The following is a 13,928-nucleotide window of genomic DNA, read 5'->3' as shown; positions in this document are numbered from 1 at the left end:
AAGTCAAGTAGGTCAAATTAGTTTACATTTAGAAAATTCTAGATACAACTAGAGTGAAGTAATATGAAGCCTATAAATAGGCATGTTGTACACCATTTGTAAGCAAGCAAGATTAAATTCAATAGAAGATAATGTTCAAATTTACAAAGTCCTTGCTTCCACCTTCACCACTAGAGTTCCTGGAGCTCTATACGAGCAGCACCACTATGCTCGTATATCTCCGTAAATATTAGTTCAACGTCAAAATTATAAGAATTTCTAACAGAAATGAGTCTGAATATTCTAAGAAATTCAAAGTAAAGAGTCAGACTTAGCCCCGGAGGCTGCTGCTGGTAGTGCTGCGGTCCATCTTCATAGTGGGAATTGTCGGGGAGAAACTCAAAATATGAGGCTTGGGCATATTTGAGTTACTAGTCAAAAGTCTTTTATCTAACGGGTCAACCAGTGCTGATTCATTAATGCATTCGCACCAGATTTGCTCTCAATATAAGTCTACTGCTTCAGCTTCTTCTTCTTTAAACTCTTTCTTTGTGTTCACTGAACTATTATTATTTCTCATGGAATCTGTTTCCTGCAAATGGCTGCTCCTTTCGTTTCTTTTCCTTTTTTCGGCACACTCTGGTAATCTCCGAAACATCCCTTAGTTTTGTTTTTTTTTTTGTTTTTCCAAAATATTGTTATTTCTCCGGGTTGTTATGTTGAAGAATCAAGGAAAACAGAAAAGAAAATAACTGATCGGAATAGCGAAACTGATCAAGAAATTAATGACTAAAGTTTGCAACATGGTCATAAAAAATGAACACAATGACTTCTTGACGGTTCGAAAAAGCTGTGCAATTATTAGAAAACCCAATAATTCATTACACCGTGCACTAGCTCTTACGCACCATCTTCAGCTTCTTCTTTTACCATGTATCTTGCGTTCCCACGAGTATTTCTAATGACACATGTTTCTTGCAAACGGCTTCCACTTATATTTCTTTTCATTTCTTGGGCATATTCTGATATGTAATCCTCAAAAGGCGCGCACTGTTTTATTTTTCTTCCAATTCTTTGTTGTTTTTGCTGTTTCAAGAATGGGTATACTAGGAGGGAGTTAATTTGTTATTTTGTTTCAGCTTTGTGTGCCGTGGATGGAGTGAACGGTGGGAAAGTACTAGGTGTGAACTTGGGTAATTGGTTGGTTATCGAAGGATGGATGAAACCTTCTTTATTTGATGGCATTGTCAATGGAGATATGCTTGTAAGCACTATTCGTTATGGCGGTGATTTTGTGTGATTTTTCTTCAGTTCTTTTAGTTTGGTGGCTGTCTATTTATCGAAGTTTATAATGCAGGACGGAGCAAAGGTTCAGTTTAAATCTCTGAGCTCAAATAAATATGTATGTGCAGAGGAGGGAGGGGATTCTGGAGTTGTCACCGTAGACAGGGAAAAGGCCAGTGGTTGGGAAACCTTCAGAGTAAGACAATCACAGAAATTAAACTAGAATTTCCATATTTCTTTTTTGAACTGTTATGGGATACTGGCTGTACGTATTATATGTTCGAGATGTGTAAGATCATGCAACTACTCTCTAATGCAGTTATGGAGGGTATCTCCATCGGAATATCAGCTTCGTTCTTTTAAAGGACAGTTTCTATCCTGTGCTGGACAAGGGGCCTCTGTCACCGCAACATCAGGATCACCGTCTTTTAAGGAAACATTTACTATTGAAAGAGCTAGCAATGATCGAGTTCGTATTAGACATTCTAGTGGTAGATATCTACAGGTGAGACACTCTCAGGAATTTAAACTTCTCACTTGACATTGACGTCATTGTAATGCATATATATATGATACTTTTGACATTTTTAGGCATCTTCTGGAAATGAGCTAAAAGCAGATTATGTTGGGACCCCAGGATTTGATGATGGTAATGCCGCCATATTCGAGATGACTTTTGATGGTGCCCGTTTGCAAGGAGAGTACCAGCTCTCTAATGGGCATGGACCTGAAAAAGCAAGAAAAGTGCTCACTGTAATTTTCTGTTTCTTTTACTCTTTCTTTTATCTTTTTCTTTTTATCTTTTTCCTTATAATCTTTCAAAGGAAAATTTTGTAAAACAGACTATCAGTTTTACAAAAGAGGATATGATAACATGTAAACAATCAGATCTTTAAAAAGAAAAAAATTCATTTGAATTGCAGGAACATATGAACAGCTATATTACACGAGAAGACTTTCAGTATCTTAGCCAACACGGTATAAACACCGTGAGGATTCCTGTTGGGTGGTGGATTACCAAAGATCCCAATCCACCAGCTCCTTATGTTGGGGGAAGTTTGGCAACTCTAGATAATGCATTCAAATGGGCACAGTGGGTCTCTCTTTCCTTATTTTCTTGTAAATCATCCTGGTTCCTAGTTTTTTGAACATTGACTTACTTAAACTTGCTGTTCAGAGAGTTTGGCATGAAATGCATAATCGACCTTCACGCAGCTCCAGGCTCCCAAAATGGAATGGATCACAGTTCCAGTCGTGATGGTTTTATTGACTGGATGAAATCGGATAATATCCAGCAAAGCCTTGATGCTATAGAATTCATAGCTTCCAAGTAAAATACGTTTATCTCTTACGTATTAATTAGCAATAACTTAAACAGTTACCTAGACACCTTTATTGTGTTTTTATGTCCTCCAAATGAGCATGTTATCTTACATTTGCAGGTATGGAAGTGATCCAGCTTTGTTGGGGATTCAGCTTTTCAACGAACCACATTCTCCTGAAGTTCCTTTGGATACGGTACTGAATTACTACAAAGACGGATATAACGTTGTGAGAAAACATTCATCCACAGCTTATGTTATAATGAGTCAGTTGATTGGCCCTGGAGACCCAGCTGACATTTATAAGGCCAACACTGGTAAAAGAAATGTAGTATTGGACTTGCACTACTATAATCTCTTCGATGATAAATTCAATAATATGAGCACACAGGAGGATATCGATTTCTTATATAATACCAGGAAAACTCAAATGGATTCCCTAAACGCTGCTGATGGACCATTGGTGTTTATTGGTAAGGCTTTTTTTTTGCAGAAATATAATTTGTGTTTATTAAGTAGTTTCCTTTGTTCATAGCAACATTAAAATTCTAAGTCACTTGGCTACTTCGTTGGAAATGAATTCAGGGGAATGGGTGAACGAATTTGGCAGAGGCGGGTTACAAGAGGATTATCAGAACTTCGGTAGATCACAGTTAGATGTGTATGGATCAGCTTCTTTTGGATGGGCATATTGGTCATTCAAGAATGTTCAGCAACACTGGTCTCTCCAGTGGAACATCAACAACAATTACCTGCAGTTTTAGGTGCACACTTTGTCATTTCGGTTATTAGAATCTGAAATATATACCCATCCGTCCCACTATTAGTTGACCTAGTTACTTTTAAATTTGGTTCCATAATAGATGACATATATCACTAAACAATGAGATACCGTATTTTTAAAATTATCTTTTTAATTGATTATTGTTAGTTTAAGAATTATACATAATTTGATAGGCATGTTTATATTCGTTACGTAGGTGTTTTAAAATGTTTTTCAATGGTATGAAGTTTGCGAACATCCGTGATGTAGTTTGAGAGATAAATTATTTCGAAATTTCACTAATTATTATTCATAAGAATATAATTGTAAAAAAATACTTAAAAGAAAAATACTTTTTTTACCTTTTACCTTAAAAATTGTGCAAACTTAAACTAGGTCATCTAATAGTGGAACGCAGGGAGTAAGAGATTTTAATGTCCGGTCACGTAAGATCGGCTTTTGTCTTACAGTTTCAATGATTAAATTTATGGGTTGCATTATCTGGTACAGGAAACTTCACCAAAAAAGCAACGTACGAAGCCAGTTTCGGCTACTCTGCATGGTTGGCCTGTAGTCACTTAAGTGTATGGTCCTGACTTGGGACAGTAATGAATAAGAATAAATAAACTCTACATTGTAATCACTTCCCTTACAGGATTTTGTTTCCATGTACTTTTTTTTTTTTTTTTTTTTTGAGAATAAGTGAGATATATTAACCAAACCAAAACAGGATACAAACAAAAAACATAAAACAAATTGGGGTCAAACTATCAGATTAGGACATGCCCTATTCTGAGACGTAGACAACAATCTATTGGTAGTACTACTACCTTCTTTTTGATTACTTAATTTATCTAAAATAAAAAACATATTTAGGTAGGCTGAAAAAACATCCTTCCAATTGTTAAAAATGGAAGATTTTCTTGCCTCCGCCGCAAGCTTATCAGCCACAGAGTTGCCAGATCTGTGGATGAATTTGAAACCCAAAAAGTTGTTGCAGTCTTCTAAGATTTGTACCGCTTCCTTCACCTATTGAATGATGTAAGTACTCGAAATGTAACTAAGAAAAGTTGAGGCTTTATGGATATGATTTTATTATGATTTTTTATTATTAAATCACATATTGAACTTTACCTATGATTTTGTGGCGTTCTATCATCTAACACCGTTTTTCATACAAGTCCTACGGTAAACTCTCTTGATAACTTTACTCAGAAAGAAATAACCAAGAAAAAATCAGAGGTAGGAAACCAAAATAGCATGAAGGCTAAGAGGAGTTACCGGTTCTACAGAACTCACGAAATCTTACCCTCCAATATTTAGTACTAGTGGAAACAGAAGTTCCGCGACCGTCAGGACACGTCATATATACGAGTTAAACGACCTGTTCTAACGGTCTCTGATGGGGTCGCTGATAAAGCGTATTTTTTTATAACGACCCTTTGTCGTGGGTTTCAGAATAACAAATGATTTTAAGGGTACAGACCCTAAGCCGTGGGTCGTAGATTTAAATTATAATAATAAAAAAAATAGATTCAGATTTGATGAAATGCCTGAATCTGAAACAATCTGATTGCATCAAAGTCAAGTCAAACTAAAGTCAAATGGAACTCAAATAAAGTCAAGTCGAAATCAAGTCAATTAAATTCAAATGGAACCTTAACTGACATTCAAATTTAACTCAAATTTAAACTCAAACTGAGAATTCAACATTCTATCATTCATTCATTTTATCCATTGGGTTTGAAATTACACAAAAAATGATGAAATTCTAAATTCAGAACAATATACAGTAGAGCATCCATGTGTTGTGTCCCTTGTTCACATACGACAAAGAATGTTGTTTCTGCAAAGCAAATCAACAAAAGTACAATGACTTCGTTCAGTTCATAATACACGGTAGAAAAAAATAAGTTACTAGAGTATACTTCATCTTCTTTCTTTTAAGCAAATCAACAACATCACAATGACTTCCAGTGTGCAAGCAGCAAAAAAAAAATGAAATTAATCAAGTTTCGCAGCAAATTACCTTTGAAACCTAAAAGTGTCTGAATCCAGTGCATCCCTCAAATCTCCATAACCATGTTCCATCCTGAATGCAGCAACTCCAGGCTTGTTGTATTGAATCAAAGCTGAAAGACATCCATAGCAAATACATAAGAGGTCAGTAGTATTTCAAGTGACCCCAATTAACATCAACCAGCCTCAACATAGATAATAAATCTACATATCCAAACCGATGATATGAATACAGAATAAATGACATATATTACTTGCATGATATTGCACAAGTGCGGTTTGAGAAGTAACATCTGGATCTAAGGTGAGATTAGACAGCAGGGGTTCTAGTTTCGAAACCACCTTTTTTCCATCAGCACCTGCAATCAATTTCAGAAAATGTTCAACAATAACGTAGTTATCGATTCATACTAGAAACTGATTAATAGCTTATATGCTCTTATGAAATTACTAGCTTCACTAAACGACATCTAGTGATCCTGAATTCTGCACTAAAAGCTAAAGGAAAACATAGTTTAATAACATGTTTCAGTCCAAAACTTTCGAAAAGTTGTACCAGTTTTGATAATGGAACAAAAATAATGGTGCCAAGCTGATAACGCATATAAGAGCTAAAGGTAATTCTTTATAAGGTATATGTTAAAGAATGGAAAAAAAACAGAGAGTATATGGAATCATGGATGTTGTTTTAAAAACATGGGCATTAGCATCCCTACTGCATTGTGTATCCTATTAAATACAATCCAGACCATATATTTATACTTTATCTTGGTCACCAAATGTCAGGAATTTAGTTACTCTATGTAAGCAACACAATTAAAATCTTTGGTGGCCTTCAAATAGACTGAAATAAAATGGTCAAAGAAGAATTTCAATCCAAGGTAGAATAAGAGGACTATTTTCAATTTTCCTAATTCAACTTGTTCGCCAAATATTGGGTTGATGATCTACCAAATTACTACGAAATAGATGATAAAAAGTATCGCATGTCGACATAAGAAAAATTTTAATTTTTCATGGAGAGTTCTGAAAACTTAATAAAATCTATTAACAAAAAAACATCTCTTATGATCTTCTGAAAAGAAATTCACCTTTGCAAACTCCGGTGGAGAAACTTTATCTCCATTGCCTAACCAACCTTCATCTAGCTTCTTGTAAGAAACATATTGCTAAACTGAAAATAAGAGAAACATAAGAAATGCAAAAAAAAGTTGAAGCACAGTGTAAGCACCTATCAATAGACCATTCGACAATTGGATCATCCATTTTGTTGACAAAAATATGTAACTTAAGGACACCAAATGTTTTGGATAGGACTAAGAGGACATGCTCACGTGAATAGACCATTCGACAATTGGATCATCCATTTTGTTGACAAAAATATGTAACTTAAGGACACCTCCCTTTGATATGGCCTGCCAATCACACTACGTACTTGGTATATCTCATCCGCTTAACTACATAATAAGCAACATTCCAAACAAACACTGAAGTAAGGAATACTTCACTTACTTCCATCATCTTAGTTTATCACTACAACCTTTCCTTGCTTCAGTTCCGCTAATGAAAGTCGTTTAGCATTTTCAGCTGCTCGCATGTAATAGCACAATCTCCCAAAGTGTTCCATTATCCTTCATAAGCAAACCACAAAACTAATTAACATATAGCAGCAAGAAAATGACCTAGAGAGTTATTTTGTCCTTCTCATTTGTTACCTTCTTTATCCAGACCAATGTTCAGCTCGTAGAACGATTGTCCACCTTTTGGTAGCTTTCTACATTTGATAGTTTTTACAACTCGATCTTGATTTTTTGGGGACAGAGTCTGAATCAGATTCCGAAGTTGTTGCTTCTGGGCAACGTTCATTTGTCTGCAAATTCAAGTTTCATGAACACACCTGCACTTGGACACAACAATATCAAGAAGTTCTTCAAGCTTCTGCTCCATGTGTTCTAGCTGAAAAAAGAGAAACACTTAACTTCAGATAGGCTACAACTCTTTTTTTAAAGTATCGCAAGGATCCGTAAGGACCATAATCATGAATACCTATATTCAATGGAATAATAATCTTCATAAAAAACTTCTCAAGATAAAATTCTTTTTACCTGTTTAGCTAATTCATCATTATGTTTATATAAGTCCGCCTTAGCTTGCATTCCACCATCCTCTAGAAGAGTAAATAAATAGTCATTCACCTTGGAAACATGCAAGGTCATTAACCTATTTAGCCATAAACAAAAATGAACAACTTTGTACACATTAAAACAGGAGTGCCTTCTTGTAAGGTCTTACTTTATAAATGATCCTAACGAATTTCCAAAATATTGACTACACATTAAAAAAGAAGAACAAATTATTGCTGCAGGTCATTTCACTTGATTCCAAAATAGTAAAATACAAAGATATCATGGTATATTAAGCATCCAATGTGAGCAATCCATGTACAATTTTGAAACAAGCCAACACCAATCAAGACCTTATAGAGACATGACAAATCTTAATCTACAAACACAAATGAAGTTATAACCATGCTTGGACATATAAATTAAATGACCAGCAACCCTTACCAAAACAAACGTAAACCTTGTAGATTATACTAAATTCACAAAAGAATCAGATCATTACCTTCATGATTATCTCAACATAATTGGCAATAAGATGAGCCTTCAGTCAAAAACCACCATTCAGATGCTTGTACATGAATCCTACATCAAGATATAAAAGAACACAAACCTCAATAATCAACAATAACATCAAAACGAAAACCTACAGATCTAATAGATAATCTCAGTATTTATCAACAATCCACGCCGCAAACTACACCAACAACCTGGAAAATCATCAAATCCAGCGACAAAAATCCCCAAAATCTTAAAACAAAAGACACCCTGAGAGACAAATGACATACCGAAGAAAATCTTGAGTATGGGTTGATCTAATAATAATCTCGGTACCCATATGAGTAAATCTGACTTCAAAAGAAAACCAAAAATCAGATTTCAACTCATCATAAAAAAAATTGAAGAAACAAAAACATAAATAGATGGAGTATTACAATAAAGAGATATTTTTTAAAAGGGTCATAAGTTTATTGCCTAATTAGGGTCTGGGTCGTAGAAGTTGCAGTTGTTGTATTAGGTTCATTGACTGACGAAGACTGTGAGAAAGTTGTCAGCTGACGATTTTTATTTTGCCACAACTGGCCCGGACCTTCAATTGACTGATATTGACTCTTCCATCTTTCTTCTATATAACCTAGAACTACTCCATCTTCTTCCCTGACTAATATACATTCTACTTACCCTATGAAATTAGTGTTTATTTCAAACCCTTGATCAATTTTTATCATCACATTCATATTCTTGAATTATTAAAGTGAGACAATCTATACAATAACAAATGCCTCTAACAATCGACTCAAATTTAAGGAGTGGGTGAACCGATCTACAACTGCAAGGTTCTTATTACAGATTTCACCTGCTCGTGTTGTTCAGCGACTAGATATGACGGTGTATGCTTGGGTTCGTATGGATAATCATGATGCTTAGAAGATATATTCAAGGATAGGAAATGCGTCAGAGTTTTGAGAAATATGGTAAGAATTTGTGTACCGTTGTCGTTGATTTAGGTGATTAATGGTCATGAATTGATGAGTTATATATTAGGAAACTTGGGTTGGTGTCGAATTTGGTAGTGATACAGGGAAAGATCTATAATAGGGAAGAAAAACACAAGAACCCAACTCACCTATCAATCACCAGGTTCTCGCACATCAAGTGATCGTTAAATTTCCTCAACGAATTTAGATGTCCATAAGATATTTAGAAGATCTCAGACACCTCTGTTTTGTTTGTAATAATGATTATAATCATGATTAAAGAAAATGATGTTAGTTTTGAATATGGCAATGGCGAAGGTGGTTAATGTGGAGTAGATATTTCTGTGGTGTTGGCGGAAAGGAAGGAGCTAAGATAGAATTAAGGATATGAGGTTTTTAACGGGTGTATTTTAAATGTTTCTTACAGGTACTTTGGTAAAATATTTAATCATTCAAAGTTAGTCTACGACCCTTACGCAACAACTTCAATTTCTAAGACCCAGACCCTAATTAGGCAATAAACTTACGACCCTTTTACAAAATAACTCTATAATAAATTAACCTTATGAATCAGAGAAAAATAGTTGTAATGAGTAATTCTTTTGGAAAATAAATTTCATAGTAAGAACCCTAAATTTCTTCATGACTCAATTGAGAAGAATTTATACCCTAGTTTCTTCATGAATCAATTGAGAAAATCTATACCCTAGTTTCTTCATGATTCAATTGAAAAGAATCTCTCCCCTCAATGATTTTGATTGAGAAAAAAATCGAGAGAAAGATAGATATTTCGATCAGCTGCGAAAGAAGTTGTGAGAGAAAACTAAATGACCCACATCAGAGACCCTCATTGACCGTAACCACTAATGGAAATTCTCGCCTCTTTTTTGGGCATTTACATAATGGATGCCACATCAGAGGGTAGAGATTCTTAGATCCATTAGTAACATCATCGATTAACAGTTTGAAAATACTTCCATATTGAGTCCATATTAAATCGGTGAGTTGACACTATATTTGTCAGTAACTTAGAAAAGTTATACTTAGATTTCTCAATGGTGAGAGTACTATCAAGGGCAGAGCACATGATAGCCACACATAGGAGCAAACGAGTTGTAGAAAGGAGAAGGATGGAAAACGAAGACAAACATGTTGCAGGAGCGAGACGTAATCAACCACAAGGAATCCCAACACAAAGCAATGATCGAGAAAAGGAAGGAAGGGAATGATTCACTGGAGAGGACGAAGAAGAGGATTAACCTACATGTGATAACCAGGAGGAACCTACTGATGAAGAAAACATGACCATCGATCAGCTGAGGTAAAAACTCGAACAAGAAAGAGAACGAGAAAGAGATTTGCTAGAAAAACGAATAGGACTTGTTATACAGATGCGATCTTGATGAACGAAAACAACAGACTTCAAGACGAGAGATCTTACACCACTTCTAGAACAAAGACTGGAGATTCAGAATCACGAACTAGTAGAAGTTCTTCAAGCATAAGAAAATCGTTTCCACATAGGAAAGAGAATACTGAATATGAGGAACATCGGAGGAAAAGTCGCCCAAGGGAGTAAAGCGAAGATGAGGAATATTGAGGGCGAGATCTTACCAGAGACAATGATGAAGGCGGGTGAAAAAGCGGGGGTCTAACAACCACACCCAATATTTCTTTTAGGCAATATGTATGGACTAACTCAAATATAATTTCCAAGAGAATCAACTAAACAGTCAGAGTATATCAAAGAAAATATATCCAAGAGTTATATCTCAGTTTCTCAAATAAATCTGCAATCGAACAGATAGAAATCTGTGAGCCGGACTAATATGAGAAACAACTTGAACGATACCAAATACCAATGTTCAAGTGCTAATCAATTTATATCAACAATCAAAGGTTGGATTATCTAATTGATTGAACTACGCACAACCTGTGATATTTCAATTATTTAAAAACATAATGCGAAAAAGAAATAACACAGACACCAGAAGTTTTGTTAACGAGGAAACCGCAAATGCAGAAAAACCCCGGGACCTAGTCCAGTTTTGAACACCACGTTGTATTAAGCCGTTACAGACTCCAGCCTACTACAAATTAACTTCGTACTGTAATGTAGTTGAACCTATCCAATGTCACACTGATTAAGGTACAGTTGCATTCCTTACGTCTCTGAATCCCAACAGGACTATACGCACCTGATTACCTTAGTTGATCTCACCCAAAACCAAGATTTGATACGTCCCAAAGTCGAAGATTTGATAAACAAATATGTCTCACACAAAAAAAGTCTATTGAATAGATAAATCTGTCTCCCACAGAAATACCTACGAGTTTTTATTCCGTCTTTTGATAAATCAATTTGAATATGAACCAATTGATACACCAGACTTATATTCCCGAAGAATATCCTAGCAATATCAATCACCTCGCAATAATCTTAATCGTATGGAAGCGAAACAAGATATTGTGGAATCACAAAGAATGAGACGAAGAGCTTTTGATTACTTTTTATATCTTACGTAAAGGAGATAGATCTCGAGCAAATATTAGAGAAGATAGTACTCGAATACGATAGAATAAAGTAAGATCAGAATATCCAACTACAAAGAAAATAGTTGGATCTGACTTTAGAATCCCAATGAAGTCTTTAAATCGTATAATGGTTTTAGAAAAACCTAGGTTAAAGGAGAATCGACTCTACTCCCAACTAATACACAGGAGGTGTGGGTATTAGGTTTCCCAGTTTCTAGAGTTCTCCCTTATATAGTCTTTAAATCAGGGTTTGCAACCAATGTTACCTTGGTAACAAATCATTCAATATTCACCGTTAGATGAAAACCTGATTAGATTCAAGCTAATATCTTTCAACCGTTAGATTGTCTTAGCTTGTTACACATATGTGAAATGTACCTTCATTTAGATATGTGTAACCATACATAAAAGTGTAAACTTGATTGGCTCAACAATATGTAATCGAAGAAACCCCATTAGGCTGAACATCATTACTCAGAACTGTTGCGCCAAAGCCTGCGGAAGCGTTAGGTTTGCACAAGAATAAAAAGTATTTAAAGAGGTTGAATCCTCGGGAAGGAATAAGAAATTTTATATATCACCGTATAGGTTGGAATATACAAAGCCTTAGACGATAAGAAGAGAACTCTTACTTAGTTCTGGTATATTTTATCTAGTTCTCTCTATGGCTATTTATACATATCAATAGGGTTGTACACATTCCTTAATAAGGATCAATATCCTAAAAGTATAGGGTTTCCTAAATTAACTCTAATAGGCAAACCTCTTAAGTTGCTATACTTAGGACACTAGTAATTGGTTTCCCAAACCAACTAGATTTCCTAATCTAGTCCTTGACCATCCTACCAACAATTCTCCACCTGGGATCATGCATTCATGCATGATACGATCAATGGAAAAATCACCTCGATCTTCCAACGTCGATTGAACCATCACTGGTTTCCTACGTAACCTCAATAGGAATCAAACCCGACCGTAGTTCTATCAAATGACCTTGCTAGAAGACCTACGCCAGTTTTCTAAGAACATCTACCCCAAAAGGGCCTTTCACAAAACAGGAAGGATGTGCATCAATTTCAAACTATGCTGAAACTTGATCCCAGATACTACTTTAGTCAACATATCAGCTGGATTGTCTTTGGTATCGATCTTCACAAGTACAATGTCTTTTTCTTCCAGAATTTCTCTCACAAAGTGAAATCGTATGTTTATATGTTTGGTTCTAGCATGATGAACTTTATTCTTAGCCAAATAAATTGCACTTAGACTATCAAAATGCACCGGCAGTTGCTCTTGCACAACTCCTAAGTCATCTAGCAAACCTTGTAACCATATAGCCTCTTTAAATGCCTCAGTCACTGCCATATATTCTCCTCCGTAGTTGAAAGCGCCACAGTAGACTGCAAGATTGATCTTCCAACTTGTTGGTGCCCCTGTTATGGTAAATACCACTACAGGAAAAATATACATCCGCAACTGGAGTTTCGCAACTCTTTGCAAAATGTCGTAGAACATCATATGTTTTGCAACTTTTTTCAAAGAAAGTGTCGTAGAAGGGCATCAATACTAACCTCCAAGACCAAATGGTTGCGACAAAAAAACAAAAAACAACCCTTTAAGCCAAACAGTTGTGACGCCATTTAGCTTCACAACTGTTTTCTAGATACGTAGTTCATAATCCTATCACAACCAGTCGCAAGAGTCGTTGAATATAAATAAAATATGAAAAAAAAGGATAGTGTTGAGGGGATTCGAACTTGAAAGAACATGAAACCTATTTTGTGTTATTTAAAAAGTGAGGTTGCGGGGATTTGATCCTGAGCCTCATGCGTGCAAGTCCAAACCATCAACCATGCCTACACTGTCACAACACTGTCAGGTTTGTGGTTTTTGTATATACTTAATTCATGACAACCTCTGTAGAGTTGCAAAAACAAAATATGATGTTTACAAAATAAGGCTCAGTCACCTGAGCCGCAAACAGTGCAAAGCCTTCCCTGTAAAGAATCCTTCCATGTAAACAATCACATACATTCTACAATGATAATGCATCTCATTTCATATCTACTAGTTCCCTGACACTTCATTTCACAGTTTAAGACTTCAAGTAACAAATTTCTTCCAAAAAGCATAAAAAGAATGGATATTTTTCAGAAACAATGACAACCCATAGCACCAAATGGTAACTAAACACAAAAAAAAAAAAAGAGACAATTACTGTGCATATCTAGTTCTCTGACTGTAAATGACTGTACCGTCACAAATTCTCTTTTTCTCTCCTTTTTTTTCCGGGCTTGAGACCGGCAATGAAAAGATAAATCACAGTAATAAGATCAAACATCACAATCTGTATTCACCCTGTCTCAGATTGCAGCTGCAACATCAAAATATAATGAACATCTGCATCACTCCTTGCTCTAAGCAATTC

At 35.5% G+C, this 13,928-nt stretch overlaps 1 protein-coding gene across 1 annotated transcript; it reads left to right on the top strand.

The window, feature by feature from the left end:
• Nucleotides 1-516: 516 nt before the first annotated feature.
• Nucleotides 517-4,011, top strand: LOC113335048 (glucan 1,3-beta-glucosidase A-like). Its single transcript, XM_026581259.1, has 10 exons — nt 517-621; nt 1,119-1,243; nt 1,337-1,459; nt 1,583-1,768; nt 1,855-2,016; nt 2,187-2,356; nt 2,441-2,593; nt 2,706-3,058; nt 3,171-3,349; nt 3,859-4,011. The coding sequence occupies exons 1-9, from the start codon at nt 558-560 to the stop codon at nt 3,347-3,349; spliced, it is 1,515 nt and encodes a 504-aa protein (XP_026437044.1). The 5' UTR covers nt 517-557; the 3' UTR covers nt 3,859-4,011.
• Nucleotides 4,012-13,928: the final 9,917 nt, after the last annotated feature.

This window comes from Papaver somniferum, chromosome 1 (genome assembly GCF_003573695.1).
Source record: "Papaver somniferum cultivar HN1 chromosome 1, ASM357369v1, whole genome shotgun sequence".
NCBI lineage: Eukaryota > Viridiplantae > Streptophyta > Magnoliopsida > Ranunculales > Papaveraceae > Papaver > Papaver somniferum.
Note: the sequence above shows the minus strand (reverse complement) of the source record. Positions and strands in the feature narration are given on the sequence as shown.